Genomic DNA, 22,177 nt, shown 5'->3' with positions numbered 1-22,177 from the left:
CAGCAAAGATTGAGGCAGCCAATGAAATCACTCTCTGCAAACATCAGATTTCCCCTAGAAATACAAACCAAGTCTTCCACCACAGCACTAGAGAATGAATTGTGCTCCAAAACATATGGTATACATTTATTCTTTTACTGGAGTAAAATCTACACTGTTCTGTTGCAGCGAAACTAGAAGAAAGGAATATTATACTATCATACAAGCATTTTATTTCAAGTCTGGATAATTGAAACAAAATTTCAATGCATTATGTATGGAAGTTGATAGTCTCTCTCATCTGCGCTTTATAATTCTGTGCAATTGATTGTCATATCATCATACCGTTCAACCTAGTGGGCACCATTGCTCTGTTAACACGAGGAGTACAAAGAGGAATTGACAAGTCGCACTGAGTGGTATACTGAAATCTCCAGACTGTAGAAAAGACAGTTTAAATATTAAACTAGAGTTCCGCCTGTACTCAAAACATAAAACAGATCTCCCTCTGTTCACTGTCTCTGTGTTGTTGAATATATTCATATGGGCTGACTGACTGTGCCGATAGCAGGTGCATTAAAATCTCAAGTTTATAAATGATAGATTGAAGAGCAGGGAACTGCTCAGATTTCCCTTTGCTAAGGTGAGGAGAATCAGCTTGTGCTCCGATTATTGTTCTCTCTCTTGAACTAATATCTTCAGGGCTCAGCTTATAACATTCTGAGATAGTCTATTCTTTGGCTTGAATTAAATATTTATTCTGTTTTGTGTGGAGGGTCATTTCAATTTTGGTCCTGCAGGCTCCTCTAGTCGTTCTATTACATAACTCACAATGGAAACGCTAACAATAGTTCATTTCCTGCTCCTGAAGCAGCCAAAATGTACTCCGCAACATGAAAGTTGATCTCATTCTTGCAGACTGACTGACCCCTGCACTTTGTCTACACTCTCTACTTCACTCCATACTAACTCCTATAACTCATACCCCAAAGGACGACAAGAGGCTTACATTACACATTCAGCTTCGGTATGGCAACGAAACTGATTGTGTGGATGGGGAAAATATTTGATGTTGCTGAAATGTACTGGACATTTCTATTGCCCTTATGCAGCAATGGTTTGCATTTCATATGTAAACATGTCCAACGCTTCAAATACATTTCAAAAAACAAATCATGAATGCACCTACATTTCCAGATTTGTTAAACAGTGTGTTTTTGGCTCAGGATTCAACATACTAATTAGCCCCTAGGAGATCCATCTAACAGTTTGTGATTTTTTTCCTGATTTTTAATCAGTCTAATTTCTCTCTCCAACACACAGGCACGTTCGGCGCCATACACACAAAGGCTCTGTTTGCATAATGTGCTCACTGTCTGCTCCTCTGAGACTAAGCACTGTTTGTGCATCCCTGCATCTATGTGTATCTAATGTGTGTGTGTGTGTGTGTGTGTCTGTGTGTGTGTGTGCAAGCATGAGATTGTTCAAGTTCATTTGTATGTGTTTTGGTAAAGAGGGCTCAACCCCCACTCCTTTTAGTGTGCTGCCCTGGTTGTGGCTCGATCATGATTGCTCTGACAATTCAACAGAAAAAAAAACACCTTCTGCCAGACTGTTTTTCCTGTTCTGTTATGGAAATTAGATTTTCCATCTCACTTCATCTTCTGTACTTAAATACATCTTTGCTTAGAATAGGACTGTCTAGCCTGTTAACACATTTCGCCCCATATAAGTGCTCTGTTGTTCTGCAGAGCTTAGTTGAATTTTAGCTGCATAAAGAAATTAGATTTTCTACAAATTGTGTGAAATGTGAACTGTCCTATTAGGCGTATGTTTATTGCTCTCTAAATCATACTTAGTGTACGTTGTCTTGATGGCAGACTGCTGAATCTCCTGTTTGTATTATTCCCAAAAGTCGCGTCTTATTGTCGTCTTCATTCACTTTTCTACTCAGACATGCCTACATTGTGAGTTGAATTGTGATTCATGGTAAATATTTTCAATACCAAAAGCACATTATGTAATTGTAGCTTCTATAATGCCCTTTTATTTATAGTGCACTCTTCAAATTGCATTTTAAAGTGCTTTACCAGATAAATGAGAAAGATAAAAAGACAAGAGCGAACATGAAAAAATGGGCAAACACAAATTAATAAAGGGGTAAAAGCAATAAAAGATTAGAAAGTCTGATGTATCATGTCTCTGTGCCATAGTCCAGCGGTTCAGTGGTTCTAACCCTCAGATGGTTAGTATAGAGGACATCAGGTACACTGTCATAAATCTGCAGGACCATCACACAAGCAGCAGCATTCACCAGCCTCCTAATCTAAAAGATTTACAGCTGAGTGTTTGAGTAGAGGTATGTCAGTGCCGTTATCAAGTAGGTGCCCCCCTTTACTGATGTTTTGTTGAGTTTGGCTCACAGCAGTGCTTTCCAGCATCCTAAAACCAAACATGACCATGTCCAATGACATTGCCAAACCTAATGTGTATGTGTGCATGTTTGTGTTATAGGGAACATGAATCCCTTTTAGGATTCATCGTAAGTTATCAACAAAGCTATTAATTGAGCTACTACAAGGCATAAAAAGAACAAATGCATAGCGTAACTCGTGAAAAATAAAAAATACCGGCGTAGCCATTAGCTAAAACAAAAGAAAGGCTAAAAAGCATGTTTAGCAATGTCTAGGTTTAATTAATAAGCAGAGGCTGATAACATACTGGCCATTTTGTGCAAGCATATGTCATTGGCTCACAATATGAAATTAGTTTAATACTACTTAAAAAATCAATTAAGTTAATCTGCCCTTTACAACAAACAAGGCAGACATGGGAAACATTGCTGTGAAGCTGGAAACAGAATTTCTTAATCTCAGATAATTAATAACTAGGCCCACGTAAAACACTCATTTGGTTTTTCTCTGGAGAATGTGGAATCTACACCAACACTATTCTTTATCAGGCCTTGTTCTGTAAAAGCAGGAGCCCAAATTCATTTTTACAAGAGCTTACAGTATTCTATTCATAGAGCCCTTTGGAAATAGCAAGCATTCATAATGGAGCTGGGATCTGATTAACCTCGTCGCTTGCCGGCACAATGGCAGGCTACCCTGAGACTCAGCCCCGTAATGGAGTCCGCTATCACCAAGCACACTCCAAACATTCTTCGCACCGCAGGACTCCACGACCAGATTGGAATCCCTTAACTCCCCTCTGCACTCGGCACACAGAGGGGAAACAAAACATCCTCTAAGCTTATACCCCTCAACATTAATCTATCTCTCTGCTCCACTCATGCACTTGTGCACACACACACAAACTATACACCATAGGCATCCTCTTCAGTGCCTTTGTTGCAATTTTGCATTCCTAATTGTAAACTCTTTTGAACAAAAGTAGAAAAATAAGGTAGTGTCATCTCTATTCTGCATCTTTTACCATTTTTGTTCTAAGAAGCTTTTGTCTATAAACATGTACCTTTATATACAGTAAACACAGCATGTGTTCTCCCATCATTAAATATAATGCAATTAAATGTAATAGCCTGCAACAGACTTCATTCTTTATTTGTGAAGATTATAAAGTGTCATGTTTACCTAATGTCTTTAATTTTGGAGTTGTATATGTGGTGTTATTGTATCACATTTTCTATTATATTGTCATTCCTGATATTTTCTTCTACTTGTGAACAAAATAACATCTGATACAATATAATAGAGAACCATTATTTGGAAATACTACATCTATTTTGTTTGGATTGGACTGGGTTATTTCAAATGTTTTTTTAATAAATTGTCCTGACTCTTTAATCGTTTACTCTCATATGATATGTGTGATGGTAAGTGTTTCAAATGTGTATCTCCCACCTCAATGTTGCCATCTCCTGGCCTAACAGGATTAAGCAAGACTCTCACACGCCTTTCTGTGGAGCAAATGGATAGCTTGTGCCAAATATGTCAGAGGGAGTGATTACACCCCTCAGTGGCCAGTTGGCCCAACAGTCCGCCCCCAGTGGCCAGCCCTGTGGGGGCTGTCAGGACCAGACAGACTGGAGCTTGGTAAGGAGCCAGTCTCACGTTCAACAGCCAGCTCCTGCCCAGCCCAAGTGTCATCTGCACCTGCCAATGGGAAGCAGTTCTCACCCATCAGATAATGGCTGAGAGGAAATTGCTTCGAGGAGGCGACATTCTAGGATGGCAATATGGAGATGTGAAATATATTCAAGGCAGAGGTGGAGAGGGACTTGGTCCTTGAAAAGGCACAAATTAGCATTGATATACACATACACACACATACACACACACACACACGGAGCTCATGCACACAATTTTTTACATGTGCACACACAAGCAAGGAGGCCATACTTAATCTTCCCTGCTTTGAATAACATAACCATCCAAGAGAGAATCAAATTTAATCACTGCCTGGGCTACCAAGCAAATTCCTATTTACCTCACCTGACATAGTAACAGCCGACACGCCATGGAAATATGGATTGCAAGTGTGTACATCATCGCTGCAGATGCACTGAAACAAGGACATTTTTTAACGCTGTAGTATCTACAATGACCAGTTCAACAGTGATGTGGAAAATGAAAATCAAAGTGAAAGTTGGATAAGGATGTGTCAAGTCAAATATGTGCCTGCAATCATCACACACAAAATATCACTAGAGGTTAATATGCAGGCCTGCTGATCTTTTGGGGCCCTCATCCATGTAGCTTAAGGCAGTGAAATTCAATATGAACCATGAAATGCGAAGTAGTCATCATAATTGGATTGGAACCCACAGTGGATCCTTTACCACCACAAAGTAAAAAGCCCACACCAAGCCCACACTTCACATTTAGGGGAGGGGGGCTGATTTCAAGTAGAATCCAATTGTTTGGTATACTACTTTGAGGTTGCTAGTCTCTGCTCTAATTAGCCTGTTCCATCCTCTGTCAGGACTGCATGTTCCCTCAAAAAGGTGTCATTGACTTATAATTTATTAGTGAGAGAGTTAATGATCTGTGTCTGTGTAAAAAAGTAGTTTGTGTGAAAGCGCTTATGCTTTCAGGATTTGTTATTGCTTGCAAGTCAATTGATGTGAAAATGGTAATGTTTCAACCTGTAGATGGCACTCTCATCCCTGGTTTTAATCCAAACCTTTAGGGTCGACTCCCCATTTTAAAATGACTGGTCTCAATTCCAAAAACCTGTTTTGCTTTGTTTGTCATTATGATTCTTTAGCAGGTATTTTGTTAACAGTGTTGAGACAGGATTTTGGATTTTTCACTCAGCGCTTAAATTATAATGACAAATATGCTTGTGTGCAACAACAGTCTACCTGTTTGTACATATGGTCAAAGCTTATTCAAAAATGCTTATGCATAATGAAGTGCAACTAGCAACTGTTGTTCCAATCATTCTGAGGCAGCAAGCATTAGTTACACAGTGGGGAATGGTTGGAGTTGAGTGGGGGTAGAGGAACCTCAGCCAAACATGGTTTGTCTCTGAATACTAATGCCTCTTTTGATCTGCCTCGGCTTTTAGGAGATTTAAACAACAAAATCTGTCTCTCCAAATTTCTTAATAGAGTCAGCCTTTTGTGGCCAACATGAAAAAATCCTAGAAACATGTTTACACGGCATCCATATTAATGTTCTGGATTTGTTTAAAACATGTATAGTCCACTGAGATCTTATTATAGGAAAACCCTGTATTATTCATGTTTGGCCCTAATAGACTAATTAATTTATCATAAAATAGTATGGCATTTTTATGACTTTCTTATGTTATGCATTTATTTCCATAATTGATCTTTGTTTTACAAATACTTCTTTTTAAGTTGCACCTCACATGTCCTAAATTCAGTAGCTGTGCAAAAGAGATTTCATCCCTCCTGAAATGATCTGAATGCATTAGTTACAGAGCTGAGGCAAAAAAGGAAACAGGAAGAAAAAACAATTAGACCTAATAACATCAAGGCTACAAGTACCTGTGTGATTTATATGGTCCTAAAAGCTGTTTAGGAGCATATTGTGACAGAATGTTAAGTGTGATTAGGGACAGTATGTTAAACATTTGGCCAGTGGTAATCAGTTGGAGAGCTGTGAGGATGAGCTGTGGTTGGGGGGTTATCTTTGCCTGTAACGCTGCAGGAGGTGCCAAAAGCAACAGGGACCACTAGCCAGTCTGAGTATTTGGCACCTCCACAGCTGCTGCTCACATGCTTCCATCCTCTCGTCTCACCAAGGGCCAATACCAAGCACAGGATAATCTTGTTTTATCTGCCTTTCAGACAGCCCAAATGGCCGAGATTAAACCCTCCACATGACCCTCATGGCCAGAGCAGTGACACGTATACCCCCAGTTTATTAGAGCACCCAAGGTTAAAGTGAGATGAGGAAACTGATAAGGGGCCAGCCTGAAAGTGGCTGGTGCCACTTTTTGCTGGCAGCCTTCTGTGCCTGTCTAAATGTAATAAACGCTGTGTCATGAAAACAAATCTACCTAGGCAACACCTATGGTCACAACTCTCATTTAAGTAGTTTGTGTAACATCTAACCAGGGGATTAGGGGCCTGCACACTCTTCAGAGATACTGGAATGAATGGTCGTGGATGTGGGTAGGGCTCCATTGAGAATGCCTATGTACAAGGTCCAGAATTTTGTGCCACGCCAAGCCTGTTTGTGCTTTATGCTCATTTTCTATTTTGTGTTTGGTCTACGTACACACTTGTATGGACTGTGTGTGGCTCAACCCTGCATCTGTGTACTCTGTATCTTTTGTGTAAATATTTGCATGTATATGATTTATATAGTTTTGTGACAGAATAAACTCAAAACAGAAAGACAGAACAAAATGATGTTCCCAGGTCACCTGTTGATCACTGTAGCTCAGTAAAAATTTTTAAAATTTTCCCCACAGTGTAACCTCGGTAAGACTGACAAAATTAGACTGGAAAGATACAAAATAGACAATAAACATATAAAAAATAGCATTCTCATAAAGCCTGTTTAGCATTTTACCATGTCTCAAAGAATTTTAATGAGAACTGGGAACCTGGAAACCATGAAAATGAAAAAAAAAAGAAAACCTGGCAGACAATTTTAAAGCACTGGGTGACATGGTGGCTGTTATCCAAAAGGTGGGCCTTTGAGACATTTGTTCCCAGTGGCATATGCCAGGATTACTGCTCCCAGTGTCACCAAATGCTTTTCCTGCCTTCCTACCTGGTGCCATGTGAGTTGGAGAAGACACAATCTTCAAATGGCCTTCAAATGTCAACGGCTGGATGAAATCAGACTAATTTCTGACCGTCATTGTGATTACTGTGATGTTGACTGCCAAGGCTAGATTAACAATATTCTTACCATTAATTAAAATCACCTCAGTGAGAGAACAGATGGCCAAACCCATTAATCTGCTGTAATGCTCTTACTGTCACCACACACGTCTTAATCAAGCCGTGATCTGCATTAATCACCTGACTTAAGTGACAAACAAGTATCACTCCTGTGTTAGCCAGGCTTTGTTGGTGGTCAGACCTCTGGTGACCTTGTAGTGATGTATTGATCAGAAAGAAAAAAAAAACACTTAAGATGTGAGTTGGTGATGTTTTTTACATTGAGGCTTATATCAGACACAACATAGGATACATAAAGAATATCACACATTAACAAGACATCAGTAACTGTGCAGCTGCTGTTTAAATCATTGTGTCTGTGTTTTCATTTTGGACTGAAATTTTTTCATCTACAGCTGTTCAGTTGTTACATTAAAACCATTGCAACACAAAGTGGTAAGTGCGCGAGACATTTGATAAGATTAAAGCGTAATCCTCTTAGTGGCAAACAACTAATTTGGCTAATAATTCTGCATTACCTTCTGACTCCTCACGGCCATAAAATCCTGGATTTCAACACCCAGCCAGCATGGGACTATTGTGCTGAAGGCGTTGTGTGTCTGGTAATGGCAGAAAAGTATCTACTTATGTTTGATCCCCCTCTGGCTCAGTGTTTATATGTTCAGTAGGATCTTGTTTTTAACAAAGGATGAAAATAGAGATAGAGCAAATAAAAATACTCAAGAAAGGAGTAGGTTATGAGAGAGAGAGGCAACATTTCATGTTTGCTCTCAACTCAACATCAGAATATTTATTATTTTAATAAGTGATGTTGCAATGCTGTTGCACTTCTAAGATTGACGATTTAAGTTAATTTCAGTTGATTTAATGACTTGTGGCATAATACAAGCTTCAGCATTTGGGAAAACCACTTGCTAGTTTGGTGCCTTGTGGATTTGAGAACGAATTCTTAACATCCACTTCTACTGTAATGTGATCCGACTGAAGCACCTTCCAAGTTCAATATGTAAATTCTGCAGCTTTCAATAGAATTCATTATAAATTGGCCTACTCTGCTAGAATGTGTTCTAACAGTTATTGTTTTTGGTTAACGCTGCCTTGTATGCTTACCAAGAATAGCAGGCAACATTATTTGAGTAAGAAAATTAGTTTTCACATTTAGTCTATGTGAAAATAGATTTTTACATATACTAAACATGGCCTGCCTGATCTGAAACTGAGTGTTGCTCTGTCATTGGACTTCTGTGCTAGTCATGGATTGGCCAAAACAAACACCATGTTTGAGCATAGGGTCAGTCATATGTGTACTTGGTACTGGAACATCTTAGGCCAAACACTGATGATCGACTTGGAGGTTGAGTTTGAATCTGGTCTCAGTGGGTCATATTCAAAGCCTACAGTTTTGGAGGTGGCAGCTTGGAGTTGTGGTCAGAAGGTCTTTGGTACCCGTTGTGGTGGCAACTGAAGAAGCTGGAGGCCTTTTGGTCTCGGTTGGCCTAGGGGCTTTGCTGAAGTAGCAGACAGGTAGAAAGAAGCCACAAGGGCTGTGGCTTTGGTGGTCGGTGACAGAAAAACCCAGGTTTGGCTGGCGGCATTTTGGAGTGCTGGAAAGAGAACTTTGAGTGACTCCTGAACCCACATAATCTGTGGAGGAGGCCGAGTTTGAAGACTCGGGGGAAGCCTGAGACATATCCCTGGCAGAGATCTCTGAGGTAGATAAGAAGCTTCTGGACAGCAAGGCACCAGGTGCAGATAAGATTTGAGATGCTGAAGACTCTGGACCTTGTTGGGCTATCTTGGCTGACACTTTGACACCTCTTCACTGGTCACCCAAATGCTCCCTCCTGGTTGGGAGTTGCTATCTTATCTGGCTTGTGAACAGCTCGGGATCCCCCAGGAGGAGCTGGAAAACACTGCTGGGGAGAGGGACATGTGGACTACCTTGCTTAGTCCAGACTGTGACACGGGCCAGGATAAGTGGCAGAAAATGGAAGGATGGATGGACATTTAGTACATAAGCAAAGTTGGGCTTATAACACTTTGAATGTGGCAGCACAGAGCTCCTTATCACCTCTCGCTGACACAGTATCACAAGTATCCCTGGTCTCTGTGGCTGTTTATTGCGCGCTTTTTAACACCTTCCTGTATGTGCCCTCTTGGGGGCTCAGACAGATTTAACCCAAACTTTTGTGAGGTGTCAAGAGCCCTTTGAAGAGCCATACGCACGTTTTAATCAGCAGAAGCTAATCACCCATATGGTTGACAAAGGTCTGGTTAACTCACACTCTTTTGTTATCACTATGGGAGCTGTTGCTGGTGTGTGTGTGTGTGTATGTATGTGTGTGTATTTGAGGTGGGAAGGGGATCAGACAAAGTAGTTTATTGTCCTGACTTCTTCATTTTCTGACTTCCAATGATCTTGTTTTAAAACTATTGATAAAAAGGGTTAATTAAGTGCATTTGAATGTTTATTAAAATACAGATTGTCTTGATTATACAGTCAGTTTTCTTTCCTCTAACACGGCTGTACACTGATATTCAATGTGTAATTAACATTGTGGGTGTCCAAAACACAACAGTAATCAAATGACACTTTTCTGGTTTGTGATTTTTTTAACACATTATATTGAAATTCCTCCTCCGCTATTTGAAAAGGCCATGTATACGGCTGCACAGCAGAAAGAGAGGTTTCTGCTTTTCCTTAATTATGCAGATTAATTATGGGCAATGTTTACAGGGATAGATATGATTGAGAGAAAAAAAGAGTATTAAAATAAATATGTATGGATTCAAAGTTTGGGTTTTATTAAGCCTAAATGTCAGGGTAAGGATTTTGATGAAACCTTGTGATTGTAAAACATAGGTGTATATGAATAACAATGAAAGTCATCAGGTTCTGGGATTCTCCTTTATTAGATGTTTTCTCCAGTTTCCTATTTGGCATTTCCTACTGCTTTTACCCAATGGTGGAAAGTAAATGTTTAATTAAACGCTGTGCTGAAGTATATTTTTATGTACTAGAACTTTACTTAAGTATTTTCTATTGTATGTCATGGGCTAATAGATGATAGACTTAAAATATGATGCATTTTTATAAAATTTAGACAAAGCAAAATATAACCTAGCTACACATTGTTCAGCTAAATTTCAATTCTGCTTACAGGTTAGTGCATCAATAAAAACAATTCAGTAATACAATATACATAATAGAGTGATTTGAAAGTGTTCATTTTGCATTGTATAGTGCTTTTACTATGATACTGTAATTAAATTTTGCTGATAGTAGGCCTACTACATTTTGTACTTTAACATGTTGATGATTCAACTTAAAGAGAAGATTCTCAGAAATTAGGTAAACCTTACATTGTGATAAAAACAAACAAACAGAAGTACAGCAAAGTAAATAGGATACCAATGGTGCTCATGCTAGTTTCTGATGTTCTGATGTTGTGAGCCCATGTTTATATTTGTAGCAATTATAATTTCATTGTGGGTTTTTCTCTTCATCTCTTTCCACCCTATAGCTTCTGCATAATGTCCTGTTACTGTCTGACCAAAACAACCAATCGTTCAGGCTTTCAACAGTTAGACTTCATCTTCCTCTGATGGCATGTCATCCTGTTAAATACAGTCTCTAAGTGATTTAGTTAGGTAATTAATTGCCATGTGCAGATTTATTGAATTAACACTGTTATCAGGCTGATTAAAGCTCCACAATCAGTTTATCTAATAACCATTTGCACCCACAAATGCGAACAGCAGTTTGCTGCAGAGACAAATGTCTCCCTGTTGGTGGACCACTGGAAGGCCATTGGTCGATGGGTCAGGCCATTTGCATAGACCGGGGCTTATAGTCCCACAGCAAAGTCAGAGTTTGACACAGTTGTGATTTGTCCTGACTTAGCACGAGCTGTGGATTGTTTGCATAATTTATGACTTTCTTGAGCCGCATTTTGTAACCCTTCAACATGGGATTTTGCAAGACTGCACGCATTGGACTGTGCATGGTGCTTGCTTTATTTGTATACACTATCCAGTGTACAACCACACGGTATTTAACCTACGAAGAGGATGCGCCCGGGACGGAGATAGGAAATTTGTCCCAAGATTTAAAGATTGATCCAGCTGATGACCCTGACACATCTTTCCGCTTCATGCAAGAAAACAATTCTTCTGTGATTCAAATGAGGGAGAGTGACGGACTTTTGAGTGTTGCAGAAATAATTGATCGAGAGCAGCTCTGCCCCAGGTCTCCGCGTTGCTTCATCACCTTCGACACTGTGGCCTTCTCCAGAGAAAAGTTTCAACTTATCCATGTGGAGATCGAGGTAAAAGACATCAACGACCACTCTCCCCACTTTCCGCGCAACGAGACCGTCATTGAGATAGTGGAGAATGTTCCCCTGGACTCGAGATTCCCACTGCAGATTGCTCTCGACCAGGACGTGGGTGAAAACTACATTCAGAGCTACAACATTTCTCCCTCTAGTCATTTTGCCATTGAAGTGCGCGATCGGGAGGATGGAGTGAAGTTTGCTGAACTGGTTCTGGTGAGGGCGCTCGACAGGGAGGTGGAGGACTCCTACACAATCGAAGTCACTGCAACTGACGGAGGAGTGCTTGCAAAGTCCGGATCAATGATTGTAAATATCAAAGTGCTGGATTTTAATGACAACACCCCGACGTTTGAACACAGCTCACTAAAGGTTGAGCTGAATGAAGACTCCCCGGTAGGTCACCGAGTTCTCAAAGTGCACGCTTTTGACCCCGACGACGGTATTAACGGCGAGGTGACGTACTCGTTTGCTGACGGGTTATCACCAGAAGCTGGGCGCATTTTCCACATCGACCCTTTTTCAGGGGACGTGACCTTGAAAGCGCTGGTTGATTTCGAGAAAAGGAGGTCATACGAGCTGAACATCAAAGCTTCTGATTCTGGCGCGAACTCTGTCCCATCCAGCTGCAAAGTTGTGATAGACATTGTGGACGTGAATGACAATGCACCTGAAATCAGCATTAAACCGATGACCTCCAGCAGCGACGGAGTCGCTTACATTACAGAAGCTGCAGCTGCGGAGAGTTTCGTGGCTCTGATCCGCACCTCGGACAGAGACTCTGGCTCCAACGGGTACGTGCGCATCAGCCTGCTCGGGCACGAGCATTTCACCCTCCAGCAGGCATATGGGGACTCTTTCATGATTATTACCAGCACTACATTAGACAGAGAGAAGATCCCAGAGTATAACCTGACTGTGGTTGCAGAAGACCTGGGAAGCCCACCATTCAAAACTGTCAGACAGTATACCATCCGTGTAACAGATGAGAATGACAACGCCCCTCTTTTCAGTAAGTCACTTTATGAAGTTTCAGTCCTGGAAAATAATATTCCAGGTTCGTATGTTACCACTGTTGTTGCCCGTGATCCAGATGTGGGAAAGAATGCCAAAGTGTCTTACAAACTCATAGATTCAGAGGTGCCAGGAGGATCTCCAGTGTCCACTTATGTGTCTGTGGATTCACTCTCAGGGTCTTTGTATACTTTGAGGTCTTTTGATCACGAGATTCTTCAGCAGATTGAGTTGGTCATCCAAGCTGAAGACAGAGGTTCCCCCTCACTTTCAAGCACATCAACAATCAGAATTAAAGTTGTGGATCAGAATGACAACTATCCATACTTCACCTACCCTGTACTTCTGAATGACTCTGCTGATATTCCTCTCCCTTTTAATGCACCCACTGGCTATCTTGCCCTTCGCGTCTCAGCTGAAGATGAGGACGAGGGAGTGAATGGCAAGCTCTGCTACCAAATTGTACAAGGTGACCCAAAGCATTTCACAATGAACAAAGACACAGGAGAGATTGCTTTAAAACAATGGCTGACAGCTGAAATTGGAGAAGTGCTGGAAGTGAAAATCGCCGTGAGTGACAATGGCAGGTCCCCGCTCTCTAGCAGTGCCACTATTAGGTTTGTCATCTCAGACACAGAGCCCTCTGAAGACCAAGTTGTCATTGTGTTGCGGTCAAGTGATGGAGAAGGCACCAACTTGGATGGCTCACTAATTGTCATTATTATGCTCAGTGGGGGTTGTGCACTATTGCTGATTGCAATAGTGGTTGTTGTTGTCACATGCAAACACAGCTGTGGGGGCAGAAACCACGGCCCCAAGAGAGAAGTATGTCACAGCCTGTTTGACAGCAGGCACATGCCCATGCTCGGCTCAACAGAACCGAACATATACACCGGCCAGCAAGGCTTCTTCCATGAGAGAACCTCTTCGTCTCTGGATGATTCCTGCCTGTACGAGGAGAGGAGTGGGGACTCAGAGACAAAGGTGAGTCAACTACAAGAGTATTTCCCCCATCTTTTATTTTCACATGCATATGATGTTCCCAAGTGCTGCCTTGATCTTGGTGCCAAAAATGGAAACTAAGCTCTCTGCTGTCATTTTGTTTGTTCTCTTAGATGTTCCTGCCCTCCAAGCATTTCCAAGCAACATCTGTGTGGCAAGGTGACAAATACTGCTTGCAAGTGAGGTAAGACAACTAAATGTAATTTATTTCCTCAGATATGCTTTTTTTCACAGTCAAATCTCACTGAATACAGAGGGTACTTAACATGCACCATGCGCACATTTTGTTGCTTGTGGCATTCCTTTGGAATGAGGTTAGATGGGTTAGATAGAGACAGGCCTTGGATGTGAAAAAAAATACATCAATAATCAAGCTAATGTTGTGCAGTGGTGGCTCATACTGTATCTGTTGATTTTATTTGCAGTGGCATTGGCAACACTGACCAGCTGAGCGTGAAGGACAGTGGCAAAGGGGACAGTGACTTTAACGACAGTGACTCTGATATCAGTGGTGACGGAGGCAAGAAGAACTTCAGTACCTTCCAGCCAAGGCTAAAAAGTGAGTTTTCCACTCTTATGTTTTGAAGTTTTAGACATCACACACTACTGAATTAAACATAAATATTCACCAGAGTGATATAAATGATAAATGATGGTAATGTAATATCTGCATCAACAATTTCTCATCCTTATTTTTTATTACTTTTATTCAGGTTCATCCAGTGCTGCTAACAGCTTGTCTGGAGATTGCCAAGGCACCTACTGTGCAATTCCACCACAGAACTTCAGAGCCCTCAGAGACAATGCATACACAATAGGCTTCTCCCCAGCACCAGTCTTCAACAATCCTCATGGCTATCACCACTCTTGGAAGGACTCTGGTTATGGCACAAATCGGCCAAAATCAAGGAACAGCATGCAGACCTTCTCCAGGACCGGGACCCTCCCATCTTACTTCCCTCAGCAACAACGTGAGGCTGATGTTGGAGCTGCTGAAATCCACAAGCAGAGTCCAAATATTGTAACTGTGGCTACTGCACTAGAGGTCGCAACTATCTTTTAAAAACTGTGTTGATAAGCTAATTGAGATGTATATGGTTAACAAGTGTACATATTTGGTTTCGTTCAAATTATTTATTGTAAGATATTTTATGTTTATTAATCTTACATTATTTGATTTTCAATATCCTGTATTATATGATGCACACTGGTGTTTCTTTTTCCAATAAAGTGTGATTAAAATAATGAAAAAAGTATTTTATTTAACACTTTTCACAAATTATATTATTAGTCCAGTTAGATCAGACAATAAATCAATTAAATGGAGAAATATTGTATTTTGAAGATGACATAGTATTCCCTTGGAAAATCAAGTCTGAATTTGTAAACATGTAGAGCTCTTCCCCCAGTTTGAATCTGCATGATCAAGACTCCAGTCAGTGATGATCAGATGTAAAATCTCAAGCTACTCCCTTACCTGAGAGACTGGCTTTGAAGACTCCTAGGCTGCTTGGTTGAGTTTCTTGCATGCAAATGAGAGAGTGGAGCTGGTACGCAAGTGGAAAATAAAGTATAAACCATTATTCCTACAAAATCAGGCTGGGTGCTGTCACACCGGCTTCAGCTCTTCTAAATAATTGACATCACTGTACACAACACAGTACAACAACTATTAGGCTGCTTGACAAATTTCTGCCTGTCATTTGTTGCTATGAGGGGCAAATTTTTAGCTCTTGTATAGAAACTTGGCTATCTTGGACAAAATATACTGGGGATGAAATACAGTTTCCTCATTTAACTGCTCCTTTGAATACTCTGACAGTGATAAAGCACTTGGTTGTCTGGCTTTACTGTCATATTTGCAGAGCTTGTCTCTATTATTAAGTTTAATTCAACCATGAACATATAGGGCAAGTGCAAACTGTTTCTGGTCCCGAATGATTTATTGATGAGACACTGATGAGGTTAAAAACCATAACCAACACTAACAAACATCACCCTACATACTGGTTTTCAGTTGTTGAGCTTGTATATATAGCTGGAACACATACATTCTACAACATTTGCATTATGTTCCCAATCTCTCAAAATAGAACAGCAACATATTTTTATGAAAGTAAATCCAGTACGAATCCAAATGCAAAGTCTGTAACTGAATTATGCAAGATAAAATCAATTAAATGCATCTCTCAATCAGGGGGAGATATCCATGGGGAAGTGGATGGGTTTTCATCAACAACTTAAAATGTAAAGGCCTGTTCTAATATGACTTTTCATCAACATTTTAGAATCCGATCTCAAGTTGAGTAACTTAAATGCTAACTGAAGATATGCATTTTCAACAATACGAAATACTTATTGGCTTTCATCCGCACATGCACACAAGTTTGTCTCAGTGTTCTGTCCTCATTATTTTTAAGGTCACTCCAAATGAGTCTGTGATGTATGAAAGCAAATGAGGCAAGAGTAAAGGGTTTTTTACAAACTACATAATAGCCATCTAAGGGCTAGTCCTGAAGAGAAAATAAATAGTTTCCAAAACTGCTGCCAAGGAAGAGCTATCAGTGGAAGCTGATGGCAGACTGAGCCATTATTTTTTTTCTGTTCATCTGCAGGAAAGGGGGGCTAGGAGCGGAGCTCATTTGCATAAACATAAATACCTGCTTTTTTACTTTTTGATAGCTGTGATAAAAGCTGGGATAGAGTGGATTAGATACCTTTTTACATAACTGTGAAACATTAAACAGAGTTCTCACACATTACCACAATATGCCTCTTGAATAGAGGATAATGGTCAAAAAATACATATTCCCTATTTAAGTTGTCCTGATCGCCATTTTTATTTAATACTTCTAGTCTGCAAAGTCACTACAGCTTGTAAATTGTAAGGTTATTAACTTTATTTTGGCATAGGGTCCACTGAGGATTCAAGGCCATGTAGTACAAAAGGCAAGCAATAAGAAAGAAGGTCATACTTATGCCCCCAGTGATATGCACTGGTCTGACAGATAGCCAATTGTACAGAGGGAAAATGCATTTATCAATCAATACAATATGATTCCCTTCATTATTGCTTTATGTGCTCCTTGTAGGTCAAATAGTTGTGCATTGACCTGACAATTTGTGCCACAAGGTAAATTCATCTGCACAGTTTGGTATAAAATGTGTATCTGTTTGAAAAGCCATTGCTGGCAGACACTGTGTTCATTCAAATCCAAATGGGCTTCACATTAATGTCCTGCAGCAGCTCTCACAGCACATTTGAAATCTCCCCAGGTAATAGAAAATGAGTGTTTTAGAGCTGGTTTTCAGCTCATCAGTAGTCCACTGACAAATGAGTCAGATCTGCACACGTCATTTCTAGCCTCCGCACCTGTTGGTGTTAGGTCTATGTTTGACAAATGGTTAACTGTATGTATGTGATTATGTTGTTATGGCCTCTTAGCAATTCAACTTTAAGATGCAAGTCCCCACCAACTGTGTAAAGATGAAGACTTTCTGAATCAATGCCATTTGTGAGCTTCAGGCCCATCCCACAATGCAATGTTTTGTACTACTGCACCTCATCTTCATCTTTGTCTCAAATGCCAAGTGTGGATATTGACTTTTGGATGCTTTGAATTGTGAGGCTGTTGTGTGAAAAAATAACATCATTTGTTTTCCACTTGACAGTTTGTCTGGAAGAAGAAGTTGTGTCTTAGGTTCACTTACCATTAAGATGTTGTCTGCTTCATTTATTAGGTTTTATCAAACCGAGTTCGTTCCCACTTCAATTTAGGATACTTTAGGATAGTTAAAACATGAGACAGTTTCTACTAAATGATGGTATGTTATCACTGGGGCTTTGTGCCATCCCTCTGTGATTACTGCCTAGACATATAGTATGTCGTACTTTAGTCTTTTGTGATCTCAACATATACATGTATTGAGAAAGAAAACTTACAAAAATTAAGTTAAGTTAAATGTTGGGTTCTATTTGATTACTGACAGACAGAAACCTTACCTTAATTGATAATTTTTCAGGCCAGTAGAGATGCTATTATTGTCATTCTCAATTGTATTGTTTTATCTGTACAATAGCAATAGCTACCATGTCACACATGTACTTTGGTATGTTAAAGACATGCTGTTGTAGATTATATTATTAGATTACAGTGGACCTTTACTTTAACTACTAAGTAAGACAGGATATTAAGACATATAGGCTACTCATATGGAGGCCAAATAAATTGCTGAAAACAATTCAAGACACCTAAACCTAAAACACAAACAACTGTAGTTCTATATCTTCTTGTTGGAATCCACTAATAGTAGTCCTCTGAGCATACAAAGATGTGAAAAATGATAAAGATTTTAGATAAAGATTTTTTTAAAGAACAATTAGGTGCTGTGTGACATCTTCTCTATTAGGAATTTGATTTGATTGATTTGATATATGTACTGCATATGATGTGCTTTTATTTGTATCTCAAAAGGCAGATAATGACAAAGAGAGAGAAGTAAAAATCAGTATTCAAGGTGATATAAAGGAAACCTGGTGATGTTGGAATAGCATATACGTTGTGCAACTATAATATCTAGCCTAAAATCAATTATTATTTGTTAGGTTTTGTTTCTATGCAGGATATTTTGTGAGGCAAACATAGATTCTTACAGGTAAAGTAAAGTTACATAGATCATAGATTGTTATTTAAGAAAATATAACTGCCTGATTAATGTAGCCTACAAAGCAGCATTAAACAACATTACCAGTGTCTGTGTTCTATTTTAGTTCTCATACCACTAGGGGGAAACATCAAGCTATGCAACCTCAAAAATTACAGGCTACCCAAACATCATTTATACTTTCGGGACAGTTGTAAAAAAAAAGCAGCCTGGCTAACATGTGAAAAGAACCATACGATTTAACAAGCTCAAAAGAATATTTGAGTAATATTGTTACTGCTATTGTTTATTGCTACTTGGAAATCTTTCTCTGCTGAAGCAGGGAAGTGTAATTCACAAGCTCTAACACTTTCCCCGCCAGACTATAATTTTTAAGTTGCATGCCACCACCAGTATTTTTGAGCCTATTCACTAATCTCTCAGAACATTTTGAAATTTTTGTTCTATGTACCATATGTATATGTAAGCAATAAATATGTACATTTTTATACACAAAAAATGTGTTATTCTAGCTGCATTCTGTGATTTTCATCAATACTTCAAAAACAACAACATTTCGGACAAAAAGCTAAGAAAACTGCATTTTTGTAACAACAGACTTAACAACAGACATGTAACTTGTTGCTTTTTTGTTTTTTCTTCTTCAGCTGTCTACAAAAATAAATAATAATATTCTGTTGAGTAGTAGTGCAACATTCCCCAAAACGTTAGGGGATACCACAACCTTTACAATACCGAGACATCTCCCTAAGCAAAGGCTTTCAAACAAACTTACAAAAATGTCAGTTTTTAATGGAGTTCTACTCGGTGTCACAGGAAGCCTGTGATCAACAGTAACATCACGTAACATAGCAATGATGTGCCAGTACTTTCTCACTGCTACTTCAGATGTGTTCTTTCATTATATGGCCTGTGCTTTCAGTGACAAGTTCACGAGACAGTAGTATTGTCCTCTTCCATAATTTCATTAAGGGCTATTTCTCATTTCACTTTCAGTCCAGGGTGGCATCATCTGGAGGGTCGAGGATATGTTGCATTCAAGTCTGGTGAACAAACAAAGGGTGAGTACACTTCGAGGGGCTTGGCAATCAGACCACTGAGTGCTCATTTTCAGCTGAGGCACATCTGCGAGTCATGAATAGCATATATTTTAATCTGTATCTTAAACAGAACTAAGAACCAAACCCACACACGGTATGGAAACTAATTATTATTCTAGATTTTGCCTTCACTGTAAAGCATATTCGTGATTCCATAGAAACACTGGGGATAACTAATTCACATTCCTATCGAGCATATTTACAATACTGTACAACAAAAGCCCAATCCCATTTGGGCTTGTATTTAGATGAGCTGTTATTATGTATCTATATAAATAATAAATGCCATTGCAAGCATGACTGAACAGAGGATTTTGAATGTTACCTCGGTGACAGAAGATGCAACAAAAAAATAACAATAAACATAAATGATCTCCCTTTGAGGTTCTTTGTTATATGGCATCTAAATAAACCAATTCAAAAACGAATTGCTTCATCTCATCAGGCTGACAACCATATGAATATTAATTTAGTTTATCACTGCATAAATGTACACACAGAGTGACTGCTGCTTTCGCACCTCAGTAACAGACTGGTTGACCTCTGTCTTAAGCAGGGATGGCAGTGCCTGCAGTTCTCTATCTGCAGAGTGTGTCAGCTCACACATAGAGCTTTGGTCCTGAGCTGATGATGATAAATCTGTGCCAGTTGTTCACCAGTTGATTGTGGTTTACTGCTGAGCCGGGAGAGTGTCTCATTGTGTCAGCGTGGGCCGTCATGGAGACAGCTGCCAAAGGAAATACAGCTTTTATGCTATTCTCTAGTATATGGAAGAGAAAATTAGGGAGAGACAGAGAGAAAGAGAGAGAGAGAGAGAGAGAGAAAGAATGACAGAAAGAAAGAAAGGGAGCAGAGAATAATATGTTGCATCAATCAGTCTAAATGACTTGCTTATGTAATTAGCTAACAATGTTTTGTTTCTCTGGTTCCCTGAAGTTATTAGCGGTTCACAGTTAACCTTGAAGTAATTGGAAAGGCTGTGTTGATGTTCCCCTATCTGTATGGGACTGACAGTTTATTTTTCTTATGTGGATGGCTTCCCTCCTCTTTCATGTTGCTACAGTATTTATGAATTAGTTTCCTGTCACTTTACAGTACAGCCTAATACTAATTGGTGGTGAGATATATGGGTTATTCACATCCCACTAGGTGGCACGCTATCTTCCTTCCTTCCCGACATTAACATGACTGAGGATTGTCAAAACTAATAACATGGTGTTGCTCTGGTAATACTGCTGCACAAATTACACCTTCCCTGAAAATGGCATAATCTCTAACATAAATTTAAACACTGACTCTGCAGCAACTGCTTCTCCAACTAGTCCCTGACATTTTAATTTGATGCTTCATCTGCAATTAGACATGCACTGCATGGCCATTGGCTTATTTTTATTTAGTAAGAATCAAACATTCACTTTGGACTCCTCTTAATTTGAAAGGAGACAGACTCAGTGCAGGGGTTTTACCCTCAGTTCTAATTAAGAATGAATAAGTTGGACAGTGTTTCACTGCAAAATGACTACCGTATCAGTGGCATGCTATAGGACACAATCACCAAACTGCCGGTTAGGTTGTCAATAGAAAGACTGAATGTGTTGTCAGAATGAGCACTGATTGTGAGAAAAGTCTGTTCCTCATTGTTTGAATATGTGAAAAGAAAAACATTCAAAGACAAAAAAAGCAATCTGTTAGGGAACATCTTGGAATGTTTGTGTAGCTGATGCTTTGCTCAGTTTTGTTCCATTTCTGTTTCACACAGAAAAATGTTATGTCCTTTTTAATTTTCTGATAGTCCCTTGCCTCTGCGGGCCACTTTGCTGGATAGATATCTGCCCGAGAAGTTAATTTAAATGACTTTTTTTCAGGATCGCGATTGATCCATTGCATACTAAATAACTTTCCCCGACTGAGATAAAGTGCCACTGCAGAAAGAATAAGGAAATGTCATGAGCTCTCCTAAATCACACTGCTATTGTATCTGTCTGTTATCACTGTTTCCATCTAATTATGCAAGAGCTGTTCGCTCCATGGCTCTCACCTTCTAGTAATCCCACACAGAATACAGGAATTTAGTCATTGTCAACATCACACGTCTAATAATGAAATTATCGCACTGTTGTACACTTAGTTTGATTATTTAATATCCTTAAATTTTAAAGGCATTCTTCAAGGCTATTCGACTCACGTCTAATCTTTAAAATACATAAAAACAAAAAGCACTTTGTTTATTGTTTTCTTTGGGATTGTCAAGGATCGTGGAGGCTGAGGCAGGTTTACTTTTGTTTACCCAGGAAGATCACAGCCTGGGTCATATTAGAGATGTTTACTCCTCCTGTCAAAGGATAAGTTGTAAATTTTAGCTCACAGGAAATGAAAGATGTAGTGGCACGCTGAGTATAGACACCAAAGTAATGTCACCTTGAGTGAGCGTTTCTCTTGTCTGGACTGGCAGGTGATATCAGAGGATAAACTCCATTTTGACCTTGTGTTCACTCATCACAACAAAAACACAAGAGAAGAACAGCTCACACACACACACACCCACAAAAAAAACAACCGTCACATTTCAAATATTATTGCTTCAGTCAGCTGATATCACCCGGCATGGCTGCAGATAACTGCACTTCATTCTGTCTGCAGCAATGGATGGCTAGGTTTGATGTTAACACTGTTATTAAAAATGCAAGGGAAAAAAAACAACTAAACATATCTTCATTAACATTCAGAGCCAT

The 22,177-nt window shown here is 39.5% G+C and overlaps 1 protein-coding gene across 1 annotated transcript; it reads left to right on the top strand.

Annotated features, from left to right (window-relative positions):
* The first annotated feature begins 11,293 nt into the window (after nucleotides 1-11,293).
* Nucleotides 11,294-14,911, top strand: pcdh8 (protocadherin 8). Its single transcript, XM_038721386.1, has 4 exons — nucleotides 11,294-13,662; nucleotides 13,794-13,864; nucleotides 14,106-14,239; nucleotides 14,394-14,911. The coding sequence occupies exons 1-4, from the start codon at nucleotides 11,299-11,301 to the stop codon at nucleotides 14,741-14,743; spliced, it is 2,919 nt and encodes a 972-aa protein (XP_038577314.1). The 5' UTR covers nucleotides 11,294-11,298; the 3' UTR covers nucleotides 14,744-14,911.
* Nucleotides 14,912-22,177: the final 7,266 nt, after the last annotated feature.

This window comes from Micropterus salmoides, unplaced genomic scaffold, assembly GCF_014851395.1.
Source record: "Micropterus salmoides isolate LMB-PRFRI ecotype aquatic unplaced genomic scaffold, ASM1485139v1 Ms_hic_scaffold_15, whole genome shotgun sequence".
In the NCBI taxonomy this organism is placed as follows: domain Eukaryota; kingdom Metazoa; phylum Chordata; class Actinopteri; order Centrarchiformes; family Centrarchidae; genus Micropterus; species Micropterus salmoides.
This window is presented reverse-complemented; position numbering and strand designations above follow the sequence as displayed.